This window comes from Carassius auratus, linkage group LG44F, assembly GCF_003368295.1.
Source record: "Carassius auratus strain Wakin linkage group LG44F, ASM336829v1, whole genome shotgun sequence".
Taxonomy (NCBI): domain Eukaryota; kingdom Metazoa; phylum Chordata; class Actinopteri; order Cypriniformes; family Cyprinidae; genus Carassius; species Carassius auratus.
Window position 1 is genome coordinate 256,472 of NC_039298.1, and position 14,074 is coordinate 270,545.

General features: G+C 36.6%; 1 protein-coding gene across 2 annotated transcripts in view; it reads right to left on the bottom strand.

Moving 5' to 3' along the window:
- Positions 1–483: 483 nt before the first annotated feature.
- LOC113068246 (semaphorin-4A-like) overlaps positions 484–14,074 on the bottom strand; it is a 39,742-nt gene continuing 26,151 nt past the window's right edge. Inside the window, exons 3-15 of one of the 2 annotated variants that reach the window (XM_026240908.1) lie at positions 13,040–13,200; positions 11,374–11,433; positions 11,152–11,250; positions 10,663–10,768; positions 9,311–9,433; positions 9,057–9,184; positions 7,713–7,894; positions 7,462–7,606; positions 6,886–7,075; positions 6,134–6,249; positions 5,237–5,397; positions 4,962–5,050; positions 484–2,840 (exon numbers count right to left, since the gene is read on the bottom strand). In XM_026240908.1, coding sequence (XP_026096693.1) covers positions 2,002–2,840; positions 4,962–5,050; positions 5,237–5,397; positions 6,134–6,249; positions 6,886–7,075; positions 7,462–7,606; positions 7,713–7,894; positions 9,057–9,184; positions 9,311–9,433; positions 10,663–10,768; positions 11,152–11,250; positions 11,374–11,433; positions 13,040–13,200 — 2,399 coding nt within the window. In that variant the 3' untranslated portion in view covers positions 484–2,001. Of the gene's footprint in view, positions 2,856–4,961; positions 5,051–5,236; positions 5,398–6,133; positions 6,250–6,885; positions 7,076–7,461; positions 7,607–7,712; positions 7,895–9,056; positions 9,185–9,310; positions 9,434–10,662; positions 10,769–11,151; positions 11,251–11,373; positions 11,434–13,039; positions 13,201–14,074 lie in introns of both variants that reach the window. The other variant, XM_026240906.1, reaches the window with a different exon arrangement.

Here is a 14,074-nt window from a genome sequence, read left to right on the forward strand (position 1 = left end):
ATTTTTTTGTTGTTGTTGCTTTTGGAAACTGTAGGGTTTGTTGTATTATGTTATATTTTGATTAAATTGTTGTATCTGCATTGTATTTTTAGGTTGCCTGTTATACATCTGGCCTAGGACTGCAGATGAAAACTAGCCTCTTGGCTAACTCGGGCATATTTTGACTTGTCATGTTAATATGCATTGTCCTAAGGGTTAAAAATGAATGTATTCACATATATACATACACACACACACACACACACAGTGCTGAACTTTCAATTCATTAAAGAATCCTGAACCTTAACAACACAACATTAATAAGAAAAAATATAAAATTAATGAGCATCAATTAATTTAAGCAGCAAATCAGTGTATTAGTATGATTTCTGAAGGATCATGAGTCACTGAGACTGGAGGAATGATGCTGAAAATTCAGCTTTGCCTCAATTTTTTTGTCATATGCTGCCACCTAGTGGGGAAAAAAATTAAGAAACATTTCAAACACTTTAAATCCGTATCTTTTATTTTCAAACCATAAAAAAATAAACAGAGTCTTTCAAAAACAGTGGCGTGCAGAAGAATGCATCTAGTCCTGTGACGGGCTTCACATATTGGGCTTCGATTGGCCTCACTTATCCAGCTAAAGACGAACAGAAAAATAAGACTGTTCTTTGAACCACCAGACAGAACATGTTCTCCGTCACTTGATTATAAAACACACATTTGGCAATATCACAATTCACAAGTGATTTCCCCAGAATGAAGACTTCAAATCCGTACCGTTCGGTGACAAACCACAGGTTGAGTTCAGGTCACTCCCAATATATTGGAAGAACTACAATCAGGCCGAATATACTGCTGTGCAAAGGCAAAACACACACACACACACACACCTTTGGAGCCATTTTACGGTTATGACAGAGTGGTCAATATTAAACGAAGCAAGCAGTCAGAGATCTATAACAGGTCAAACTTACCAAAATAACACTTGTGAATATTATTTTCATATTGAGATGTTCTTATGTTGACACAGAAATGATAGAAAAACATCTACCCGTACTTGCACATTACTGATCAGCACAATTCTTTTTATGCGTTACACTAAATACTTATTTAAATTAAACCACTTGAAAAACATCTTTGAAAGCATTTTTTTCATTGGTGCAACATTAAAGGGACATTTTGCCCCAAAATTAAAAATTCTTACATTTACTCACCCTCATGTCATTCCAAAACCTGTCTGAGTTTCTCCAAATTAATATAAAATGCAGTTAACCAAATCGTTTCTACTCCCATTGACTAGCAATACAATAGAATAGAAGTTAATGGAAACTGTTTGGTTACCAACATTACGTTAAATAAATGACAGAACTTTCATTTTTGGGTGAACTGTCTTTTTAAAGATTATGAAAGGAAAACGTTAGACAGACATGTACCTCGTCTTAACATTCAAAACCTGGAATTAGATGGGGAGGAGGAACAAAGGCAAAGTCTAAAAAAGATGTGCGATATAGTCAACAGAATATAGGAAACCAAACTTATTATCAGAACGAAAAATACGAAATTTCAAGTTGTTGAAATTTATATTTGCAGATGATCAGTTTAATTAGTGAAGCTGCCTCTCTTAGGTAATTTTATTAACCTTAGATTTTTAGGTCCATCAAAATTTTAATATAATATTTAAAAAAAGTAACTGATTGAACAGTTCCTGATGTCAATAAAATTTTGATAGAGAGGCATACAATCTGATACACTTCAGACTGAAACAAACAGTTGTCACATAAATAACAGCTTAAATATTAACAACCTGAAAAATGTACACTAGTACACAGAGTTAAAGATATTTGAGTCTTACAGCTCCAAAAAAAGGTTTGTAAAAAGGTCGAATGTGCCGTTTTTAATCAGTTTATTTTTTTCCTCTGCAACTGCAAAGTGGTTTAGCGACAGGACTCGACTGCAGAAGCCCAGTTTGGCTCAGAAAAGAGTTTAACAGTGAACCTAGAACACTAGAGGAGCACATCACATGGGTGTGTTGGGCAGGTGACCATTCGAGCTGTTCAGCAAACTGTTGCTGAGTGTGATGGGAGATTTGCCATCATGTGCCTGTCCGTTAGGAGCTTGTCCGTTTCGCTTTTCCAGATGAGGTGAGTGTCCTCTGAGAGACTCCCTCTCCTGGGGTGTTGCACATCCGCCATTCTCAGCGTCCCTGCGAGAGGAAGCCGCTTGCGGGACAGTCCTGCCGTGATAAAGGTGCCTGAATCTCTTAACAGCGATCATTAGCAAGGCGCTGACGCACAGGGCTAATAGAACGGACACCACCACTAGCTCCTGGAAGTAGCTGGGCTTGTCCGCTTGCTGGAGGTTTTCACCGGGCTCAGTCATTCGGGAATTTTCCTTGTCCGTGCCAAGCAATCGAGTAAAGTTCCTGCTTTTGTGCGTGGTGGCCACCGGCGAATCTTTGAGTGGGACTGTAGGATGCACATCCTCTGGTTTAGGCCTCGGCTCCGTCTGTTTGGGTGCAGTGAGTCTGGGAATGAGGACAGGGGTTTTATTTCCTGCTTCGGTGGACGGGGTGATGAATGGGCGGTTCGGGGTGGCTGGTAGGAGGGTGGGGCTGCTCTTCTGCTTAACGTGATAGACGACCAGTGTTTGGGTGTAGCCGTTCTCCACAGACTGGCACAGGTAGTGTCCCAGGGTGGACGGGGTCGCCACAAAGCGGAGGCTGCCGTCGTCTGACTGAATGTAGATTTTGGGCGAGAGCTGGCTGTTGAGACGCTCCCAGTGGCGTTCGGCGAGGTGTGACGCTCCTGGGCACTGCAGGTGCACTACTTCGTTTAGAGACACGGACACTACTTCACCTGGAGGACACACAGCTGAGGAGGTCAGGGGTCAAGGGTCAGTATTCACACCACACAGGAAACACAAACATAAACCAATACTATGTACAGCACTTTATATGATTAAGTAGGCTCGAAACTCTTAATCTGAACCAGAAGTTGCCCCTTTTCTAAAATAAAAGTCAGTAAAGGAGGTGCAAAATTAAATCCATTTAATATGGTTGTAATTTTCGCAACCCATTTTATATGACTAAATAAAAACTCTAATTTGTGATTATTTTCTAGAAATAAGCACTACAGACACTAAAATTACAATTAAGTAATAAAAATGAAGTAGAAAAAGTAGTTTTGACATTTTTAAACACACTAGAATAGGCAAAGAGGTCACAGACAGTGTTGGACAAACGCATTACAAGTAATGCAAGTTACATAATCAGATTACTTTTTTTAAGTAACTAGTAACGCATTATGTTTACATTTACAGCAAAATATCTAAGTTACTTTTTTTTATTTTTAAGCAACATGTTATTCTGTTTCCCCAGTACTTTTACTTTCCATAAAAGTAATGAAATTAGCTACTTTTTTCATGGAGTAACATTATTGTAATGCATTACTTTTAAAAGTCCCGTATTTTTCGGACTACAAGTCGATGAGAATAAGTCGCATCAGTCCAACAATACGTCATGATGAGGAAAAAAAACATAAGTCGCACTGAACTATAAGTCACATTCATTTAGAACCAGGAACCAAGAGAAAACATTACCATCTACAGCCGCGAGAGGGCGCTCTATATCTTCAGTGTAGACTACAGGAGGACTGAGCAGCATAGAGCGCCCTCTGGCGGCTGGAGACGGTAATGTTTTTCTCTTGGTTCATGTCTCTCGGTTCATTTCTCTCGTTCATGTCAAATTAATTTTGATAAATAAGTCGCACCTGACTATAAGTCGCAGGACCAGCCAAACTATGAAAAAAAGTGTGACTTATAGTCCGGAAAATACGGTAACTTTCCCCAACACTGGTCACAAATTTATCTTAAATTCTGCCATCACTCAGTGTGGACTGGATAGTTCGGGACAAAATACTGGTTTGCAGTTTCTGATACACTTTTATTAAAAAAAAAATTACCATGCATTTTTAAACCATTTTATTTTAACAATAAAAGGGTTAAATGAAAACACTAAAAGCTGTTGGGGTAATGGAATGAAATTATTAACATTTAATGCCATGAATGCCACAAGTTTTTGAAATGCAATTTTTTTAAATAATGGAAAAGTTACTTAGTAACAGTTGTGTGTAAAATGTTTAATGTTTAATTATTACAAATTAAATATTTAATCAGATTTTGCCAACATTTTGACATTGCTGTGTGATTTTATTGTTGTTAATTATTGAATGCAGGATGGGGAGTGGGAAAGGTCAAAAGTTTATAGAAAGTGCCATAAACAGCACTGAACACACTTAAATATACAGTGACCATACGTGCTCTTTTTCCCCCAGACACGTCCTGGCCAGGATTTCTAGATTGCCTTAAATATCTAGGTTTTGGTTTTGTTTTCCCCTTTTTTCATACTTGCTGAAGATAATGATTGAAAAGTAGTTGACCAATAACGTGCAGGCATTGTACATGATAAACCAATTGTGGGATGAGAAGGTGGAAACAGAGAATGGTCAAAGTGATGCAAATATCCTTACAATATCAGGTGTGTCAGACTTTACCAGTTCTGCGCAGACCGAGCAGTGTATGACATCAGACTACAGCGAGAGCGCCTCCGAAACATAAGGAGCGTCTGCTCTCTATAGCTTTCACTGAACTGTGATGTCAAACAACAATTGGTCTGTGCAGCGCAGACAAAGCCAAAACCTGGGTATTTTAAGAGAGATAGAAAACCTGGCCATGATGTGTCCGGGAGAAAGAGGACATACGGTCACCCTACTCAAAAATCTAGTAAAAATGAAAACAAATAATATTTCACGCACTGTTACTGAGCTAGCCAAGAACAAGATGTGCAGCTGTAATTGATTAATTATCATGTATGATTATTTTAATTATAAATAATCAAAAACGTTTATTTATAAGCATAAATAATGCATGAGACTCTAGGTTAGAAATCATTTATAGGTGGATGCATGAACTGTACTTACTTGAGGAGGTCTGGGACTGGCCAGAGCGTGACCTGGAGGACACGTATGTACACTGCGCTGAAACATTTCCCTCATCTACATCCTGGACACTGTGAAGAGCAATCAAAGAAGGCATTAATAACAAAGTACAGCTTTATGCCTAACTATGCAGTTATGAATGAACACAGTTTTTGTGAATGCTGAAATCTGGTATAAAGGCGCATTACACTAACCCCATATTTAACAGAGTAAGTGTAATGTTAGATATGAATACACTTGGCCGTGATGATACTTACAGATGGTCATGAGTGTGCATGTCTGTGCAGAGCTTCATCACAGGGTCCCAGCCGCAGAAAGGGTCTCTGGCTAAAACACACTCAGCACAGCTCCAGTAGTACGAGCAGTTGGACACGGGTACGGAAACGACTCCTTCTGAAGAGCCTATCAGCACTGCACCCTGGGACAGAGACATTTACACTCACACTTCACACTCTTCCTTGCAAAGTCAATTCATTTGCAATACCTTTAATAAACTAAATTACTATGTAAAATATTAAGCTGTAACTAGTGACCCTTATGACTTTTCTTCATTAAATCAACTTCATGGACTGTCTCATGTTCCCTAAATTAGGTTAATTAACAGTCATTTATTTAATTAGGCTTAATATTCCATTCTATTCTATTATAGCTTTCCGGAAAGCAGTTTTAACAGTTGATGGACTTCTAAGATTATCAGCATGAGGCTGCTCTGAAGTAATTCCTTTAGCTTCCAAACAAAGGCACTAGAATAAAAAATCTCTTGCAGATCTAATTCAATCACAGCCGACTACCGCTCGTGGGTCAGTAACACACAATCAGTTTGAACACTAACAGTTTCTGTTTCTTTAACAAACAATTGACAGAATTAAATACTCAAAACATGGATAATCAAGTCTCCATCTGTCTGTCGTGAAAAGCTGGGCTCTAATTGGCTGAGCAGTGTGATGGGAGTGGTCTAAAACACCATCTGTGTCCTACCAGTCACTTGATATTTAAATCAAAATTAACATTAGCACTAAAGGGGTCATAACCAAGAAACCTTTTTTAATGGCTCAAAGAGTAAGATTGTATTTATGCAGACAGATTTATTGTCAGAGAATGAAATGGATTAAATTCGATCACACACAGATGGTTGTTCTCTGAAGTGATGGTACCTTAGTGACTGACAGCAGGAGGTTTTTGACCGGCTGAGGTTGATGAAACACTTGGATCTCCTCAATGATGTGTGCTCCGTTCTTCAAGAGCACAGCTTTGTGCAGGTATCCAGACTCTACAGGATACACAGTTAAGGAGATGGATATAAACACACACACACACACACACACAAATAAATATATATACACATACAAACATACATGTTTAGACACAAACACAATAATCTTTTGGAAAATGTGTTTTCTGTGTCTAATTGGACAAATCAACCAATGCACTTCATCTTAGAAGAATAGCTCTCTCAGATTGCAATTGTCATTAGTTATTTTTCTTTCATTAAATCTAGCACATTTTACTCATCTTATGCTGTTTAGGAATAATTATCCATTCTTTTTAATTCTATGTGAAATAATCTCAAATTTTTTTAATTCTCTTTTTTTTCAGTATCCATTTTAGTTTTAATTTTAATTTAAAATGTAGTCTGCTTTTTGACTTTTTAATATTTCTGTTTGCCATTGAATAAATTAGCAGCTTATTTCTAAGGCAAAAAGTTTTTTTTTTTATTTAAGCTTTTTACAAGTAATCAAATATTTATATTTTATTTTAATTGCTTTATTTCAAGCAATTTATAACAAATTGAAATACCAAGCACCATGATACTTCATGACACTATTATTTAAGTAATATACTGCAACTAGTGACAAAGAAAACCTATTCCACTCTCAGTATGTGTGTAAATTGTGCTGTTATTTACCCGTGAGCAGGTAAAGCACAGTGTAATCTCTGCCGCGTGCTCCACGGACTCTCTGAACTGCGATGTTGCTGTAGCTCCTATCAGGTGACACCAGTTCAAGGCCCTGATTGACCGGTGAAACACTTTTTTCAGTCAGGAAGTTGTCCTTCACAAAGCGCAGAGTGCTGTCCGACGCATTATGGAGCCCACACTGCAGAGATGAACAGCAGAAATGTGAATAGTTAGATTTAAAATGGCAAAATAAATCAGATTCAGGGAATATTGTATCAAAAATGCAATATAAACAGTAATACTGTGAAACCTTAAAATTTTAAGTTTTTTATTTTATTTTAATATATTGTATAATGTAATTTATTCCTTTGATGCAAATAATTATTTTTCAGCATCATTACCTGCAGTGTCACGATCCTTCAGAAATAATTAGAATTTATTTGAAATATAAATCTTGTTACGTTATAAGTCTTTAGTGTCACTTTTGATCAATTTAAAGCATTCTTGCTGACTAAAATGTATTCATCTCTTTAAAAAAGCAAATCTTTCTGAATGGGTCCTTCTCAGGACACCCGTGACACTAACCTCTCCAGGATTGGCCAGTTGCTCCTGTATCCGTGTGCTCCATTTTAAAGTGTCCCGATTCAGAACCTTGTAACGTCCTGTAAAAACCTTTTTAATGTCTTCGAGGCTGAAAGCACACACGGCTGAGCGACCCAAGTTGACTTGCCTTAAAAAACAAACAAAAAAAAAACGGTTAATTATAAAATAAATCCTCACCAGTTTCAAATATGGAAAGCAAATTCAGAGTAATAATCTGAAGCATGTTTCTTCACCACTGAGAAGTGAAGACCCCATAGAATAGAGTTTGGTCCTCAGACGTGCCCTCTGGTGGTGGAAGGCTGACAATGTCCTGCAGGATGTTGTAGGGCAGCTCTTGGTCAGCTTGACAGAGCAGCTGAGCCTTGGCAAAGGTGGTCCAGCGCTTTTGCAGAGTACGCTGACCTCCCACATCACTCTAAAAAACAGATTAACCCCAGCTTTAGAATGTAATTTTGATAAATCCATCTCAAATGAAACAAATTTTTAATTTGCACAGAGTTGCCGACTTTTAAATTCAGCTTTGAGTGAGATTTTACAAATCAAATACAAATCTTTTGTTGAATCCAGTTGAATGCAGGGCTTTTAGCATCATTTTAAACTTGGTTTCAATTCAGGATTTGCTTGCATTCATTTTGTGTAATTATGCAAGTTTTATTAAAAAGGATGTAAGCCTAACTAACTAACTTAACTTTATTTTATTTCTCATTTAAAAATCTAATATTTAATTATGTCAAAATTTTTATAGTCATACAGTTATGGGAAACCATGGTATTATAATTTTTTTTCTAACGACAAAATTACTCTCATTTGCCTCTTTTCATTGACTCTCTATTTTAACCTTAAACACTACACTAATTGTAATAAAAAATTTTTTTTAAGTCATTAATGGACCATAATTATTCCACAAATAGTATTTAATACCAAAAGATCTTTTCAAAATATTAAATGTATATTATTGAACTAAAATATACAACACTTATTTAACTGAAAAACAGTAGTTAAGCTGTATGATCACATTATAAGTTAGCAATACCTGAGGTTTAAAAAAAAAGTATTAATGTTGCCTCTCCATCACTCTCCAGAACAAAATTATACAATAAAATGTCATCAACGTAATAATCAATGCATCATATTCTGTAATGTTTACTAAAAATTGCTGCAAATAATACCTGAATAATGAATATTTAAATGTATTGTTAACGCTGGTTTGTATGGAGCGCTCTATGGATCACGTGATGAGATCAAAGCTGGTTTTCCATGGCTCTGGCTTCATCTGAAACGCTACAATTCATTGTTTACGCCACATTAAGAGCACCAAAACTATATTTATTGTTAGAATTTAGTATTAAAACATACAATCTTGTAAGCGGAGACTTTGTTTCATATCGCAAGCAGGGGTTTCACTTCGGCGTGAGATTTACATAGACAGCGTGAGAGTGTGAGACGGAGCCAGAAAGTGTGTGTCTCAAGCCAAATGCGTGACAGTTGGCAACCCTGATTTGAGTTTGATTACTCTGCAAACATGCTAGCAACAACATGTTCGCATGCACAAGAAATGCATCAAAAACAATACTTACGGTGCAAACTTGGGCAACGCGAGACACTGTTAACTTGTCAATGAAGTCGTATTCTTTTCCGGTCTCACTAAAGAAGAAATAAACCTTCTCCTCACTGGGAACATATGTGGAACTGATGAATGTAGGATCTGGAATAGTGAAGTGAATAGAAAGGAGTGTATGTTATGAGCAGACAGTAAAGCAAAATCAGAATCAGTTAAATACCCCTCTCTTTGCTTTTGTGGCAGCATTAAAAAACTAAAAAGTTTTCCTACCTTCTAACCAGCCAAGCGTATCATCCAGTTTCAGATCTACATGGCTGCCTTCGCTCAAGTGGCGTGAAATCACAGGCCGAGTTCCCCTGTAGTCTGCCACTGTTCCAGTGTACAGTTCTCCATCTGAAACATGCAAAAAAAAAAACATTATATTGTGCTAAATCATATACAGAAAATATCATTCATTCATAATCTCAGTCATTAGGATCTAAATTTTTCATTCATTAACCTAAAAAAAAATATTACAAAATCTAATTTGTGGTTTTAAATATTCATATTTGCTGTTTTGGAAACTTACATGGACTTTTATGATACTTTATATATATATATATATATATATATATATATATATATATATATATATATAAATATATATATAAATATATATATATATATATATATATATATATATATATATATATATATATATATATATATATATACACACACACACACATACATACACTTTACTTGTATGGAAAACAACAGCTTGGATATTCCTAACACTGCTTCTTTTGTTTCAATACAAGTCTATGGCAAAGTAAAATGGCAAATTAGTAATTTCTGTGTTCATGCATTTAAACACTGTTGTGGCACTTTCAGCTTCAAAGTCAAAGAGAAACATCATAAATAAATAAAAAGTTTTAAATACCATAAATATAGGGGTTGTGGGAAATATTAGCAAAAACAATCATGCACTGGTGGATATTTTGAATCAAACACTACCTATGAACCTTTTTGCAAACTATATGCTCGTTGCAAAGGATTAAGTGATTGCCAGCTGGGATTTCATGCATGGCTGTAGGCCTGTCTGATTAATGGTAAATGTAAAGTGAACATTCTCAGGCCTCATGTCTGAAGTCATATGTCAGCCACCCAAAGATAAGTAGATCAAGACAAGGATTTAAGAGCAAGAGGATTAATGATGTCTCTTCACGGAGAAGAAATATGCCCGTCTCTTTCTTGTTCAATCTTTCTTGTCTTTATGGCAAGGTCCTTTTGACACCACACACACAACTAGCCTGTAAGAGCAGCATCAGCAAAACTGCACTGTAACATTTTTTCCTGTTGCTGCATGGTTTGTTTTTGTGCTGTGTTGGAAGCCTGCTTATCACTCTACATGTCTCTACTAAAAAAATTATATTGTAATTATACTGCATTCATTCACTTTAAAAAAATTTTAAGATACCAGTTTGTATTTGTTGATGAAATGTCAGATCAGAAGTATGGAGTGCCACAGAGCTCAGTATTCGGTCCTTTACTTTTCTCTGTGTATATGGTTCCCTTGGTGGGAGATTATCAGGAAACATGGCAAATAGTTTCCACTGCTATGTATATAACACTCTGCTTACCCACAGTTATGGCGGTGTTCTTCTGGTACGGGTCGTAAGGACAGCGGCCTCTGCCTTCTTCTGGCTTACCGCTCGGGCCTGTAGCCATTGCAAATGTATTTGAATTCTGTAGAGGTGAGCACAAAGTATATTCACATTAATACACTGATCACAACATGAAGCAACTAGATCAGAAAAAAGTTCCCACCACATTTTTACACTACTGATTGTTCAGATTTGATCCAAGACACATTAAGAAAATTAATAAAATCTTCCACAGACTGTGGTGGTTTCATTCAGGAGGCATTTTGTATGCACATCTCCAATAAGACACACACACACACACACACACACACACATATATTTTTCCTCTCACACTCATGAAAGCATAGTACTACTGGAAATGGAAATGACTTTAGGTCTAGTGTTTGTTGCAGAGTGAGAAAAGTGGTTTACTAGGATTAAAACAAGGGAAAAAATAACAGTGAAAAGATGGATTCTGTCTCTTACGATATAGATGCAGCGCGGGCTGAAGGCAAATGTTCCACAGGCGTACATATGGGTGGAGTTTAGCACTTGCAAAACCCTCACAAAGTTATGACAATCCATCTGAGGATGGAAAGGGTGATAAGGTTAAGCACCAGCCTATGAAGTCCAATATTTGTACAGTTTAACATAAAGGGCCAAAAAGGCCCAGACTGTTCAGCACTGAAAGTGGTAGGTTTCCTATACCTTCATTTTGCCTTTCATGGCACAGTCAGTGAGGTCTTTTTCTGACGCAGACCAGTCCAGCTGAAATGTGAGTTTAAAAACTAGGTCAGATTCATCACATGCATATATCACAGCACTAAGAACGCTGATATTTATTTTAAATGGGGTCATATGATGCGATTTCAAGTTTTCCTTTCTCTTTGAAGTGTTACAAGCTGATTGTGCATAGATAAGATCCCTGATGTTGCAAAAACTAAAGTGTCAAAACCAATGAGATATTCTTTATCAAAGTTAAGACTCTACCATGCCCCCTTAAAACGGCTCGTTCAAACACGCCCCCACGTCTACATCACTATGTGGATATATTTGCGTAATGCCGCCCACATGTTCATGAAAAGAAAGAAGGCAAGCAAAAGCACTTTATTTGGCCTTCTGAAAGTAGATGCATTTAGGAATCTTTAAGATTACTTACAACAGAACAGCAACACATTTTATGGACGACTGTTTCGTGAACCAGAGAGGTAATTCTGACTCTTTTGCTACAACAATCTGCCACTTCTGAATCAGATACTGGAAGTATATTTTGTTATTAAAGTATTTGCTATTGACTGTTCAAATGCAGAGTTTTGCGCACCTGTGTGTGTGTGTGTGTGTGTGTGAGAGATACGGTCACATCACAGTGGAGTCAGCTGTCTTAACCCTCCGTGGCTTGTGTACTGCAAACACATACGAGCTTCATCACTGTGTCTGTCACATCACTCTGTTTCTGTTCCCCTTTCTGGCTTGAACTGATAGTAAAACTAAGGAGATTATTAACGGTCTTTACAGTTTTTTTTTTTTTTTTTTTTTAAAGATGAAGCTCATGATTATGGTAAGGGACGTTACATTTCCAACGAATGTTTGCGATGTTCGGGCAATCACAATGCACTGGGTCAGTTGACCAATCAGAGCAGACTGTGCTTGTCTGGAGGAGGGACATAGAGGACCTACAATAATGTACAGTACTTGAAAAATAATGTGTTTTTTGAACACTAAAGCTTGTCAACATATTCTATTACACCAAATATTTTCTTTAAATACGCATCATATGACCCCTTTAAATCTGATTATACTGATTGAAAAAACAAACATTAATAACACAGTATACACATGAATGCAAACAATACACATTAATTCACTTCAATTTCAGAACACATTGTTTACCTAAAACAAGTAAAAGTTAACAAATAAATCTTAAGTCTATTTTATCTATTTTAGTAAGAGAAAAAGTCACTATTTATTGACAAAGTTATTTTGTGATCAGCTTAATCTATTCAAACAATAAGGTATGAAAGGTCCTTGCTTTGTTTTTATTATAGTCATGACTAAAGTGCTTTATTACTTATATAAAATATTATACACAATAGTATGAAATGGTATATAAATCAAAACACTGAAGTCCCTGACATAACAGAAGTTTGCTATGTACCATAAATAATGATTTGCTAGGGAAGCTGTTACTTATGTGAAATATAGCTTGAATTCGGCATTGACCAAACAGCGTCTAGAGATGATCCATTAATAATGTACAGTATGTTTTTGTGTTTCATTGGTATGTTTCCATTGCTCTGATTTGTTGTGCTGACAAAGTGGATTTCTAGCTTATATCCCTCAGTTAGTCATGTACTAAATCAAAAATCCCACTGACCTTTTCCTTCAAGGTCATGGCATCAGGCTGACTGACACTGATTGTGAGAACAGCATCACGTGCTCCGACGAATAGAGTGTCCTCATCATTGCTAAGCAACAGTGTGGTGGTGTTGTAGACATCAGGGTTTCTGAAGACAGTGAGTGAACGTCCTGGACTACCTGTGATGCAGCAGAAAAGAAAAACCACTATGAATGAGCAGAAACATAACTGGGAAAAAAATATATGAAATTGCAGTCTTATTGTATAGTTAACACTAACTCCCATTATTTTCATTCCAATTAATGAGTGCAAGAGCTGTCAATATTCAGAATCAGTAAGATGTGACATTATTTTCATATTCCATTAATGACAGTGAAGGTGGAGTGTGCAATTTAACAATTTAACAACGCACAATCCTATTATTTCTCCTAATTAACTGTCCATCACAAGGCCTGATTTTCCAAATGCAATTATGATTTTATTCTGAGATGATTTAGAACCCAGATGACTCTTCACCATGATGTGGGATACTCTGGGATTGAGCCATTTTTCCAAGCATAACAATGTGCCATTTACGTCAGCTGCTGCAAAATATGACAAGTGTCACATGGCATTTGTCAAACTGCTGGTTTCTTAGGAAGCAGGATCAGATGATGCATTATAAACAAAGCTGCAGTAATGAGGGAAACTGGGATACAATTTCTGACACTAGAGGGCAGGCAAACCTCCACAAGAACAAGTGCTTATTAATTGTGACAGAAGAAAAATACAGTTCTCACGACAATGACGCAGTGTTTTGGTGAGAATTTGAGTCTGCTGTTGCTCTGATGAAGAGATTAGTTTATCAAGCACAAATAACACAACTTGACATATCAATCTGGGCTGTGATACAAGCTGAAGTTTATTACTATATTAGGCTTTGAGGTTTGTTCTATGAGCAGCAATAATAGTGATTGATTACTTATGAAATGTTAAAGACAAAAGAAATCCTGATAATGTGTGTGTTTGGGCATAGCTACCATTTCTGAAGCGCCTGAGCAATTACAATCAAAA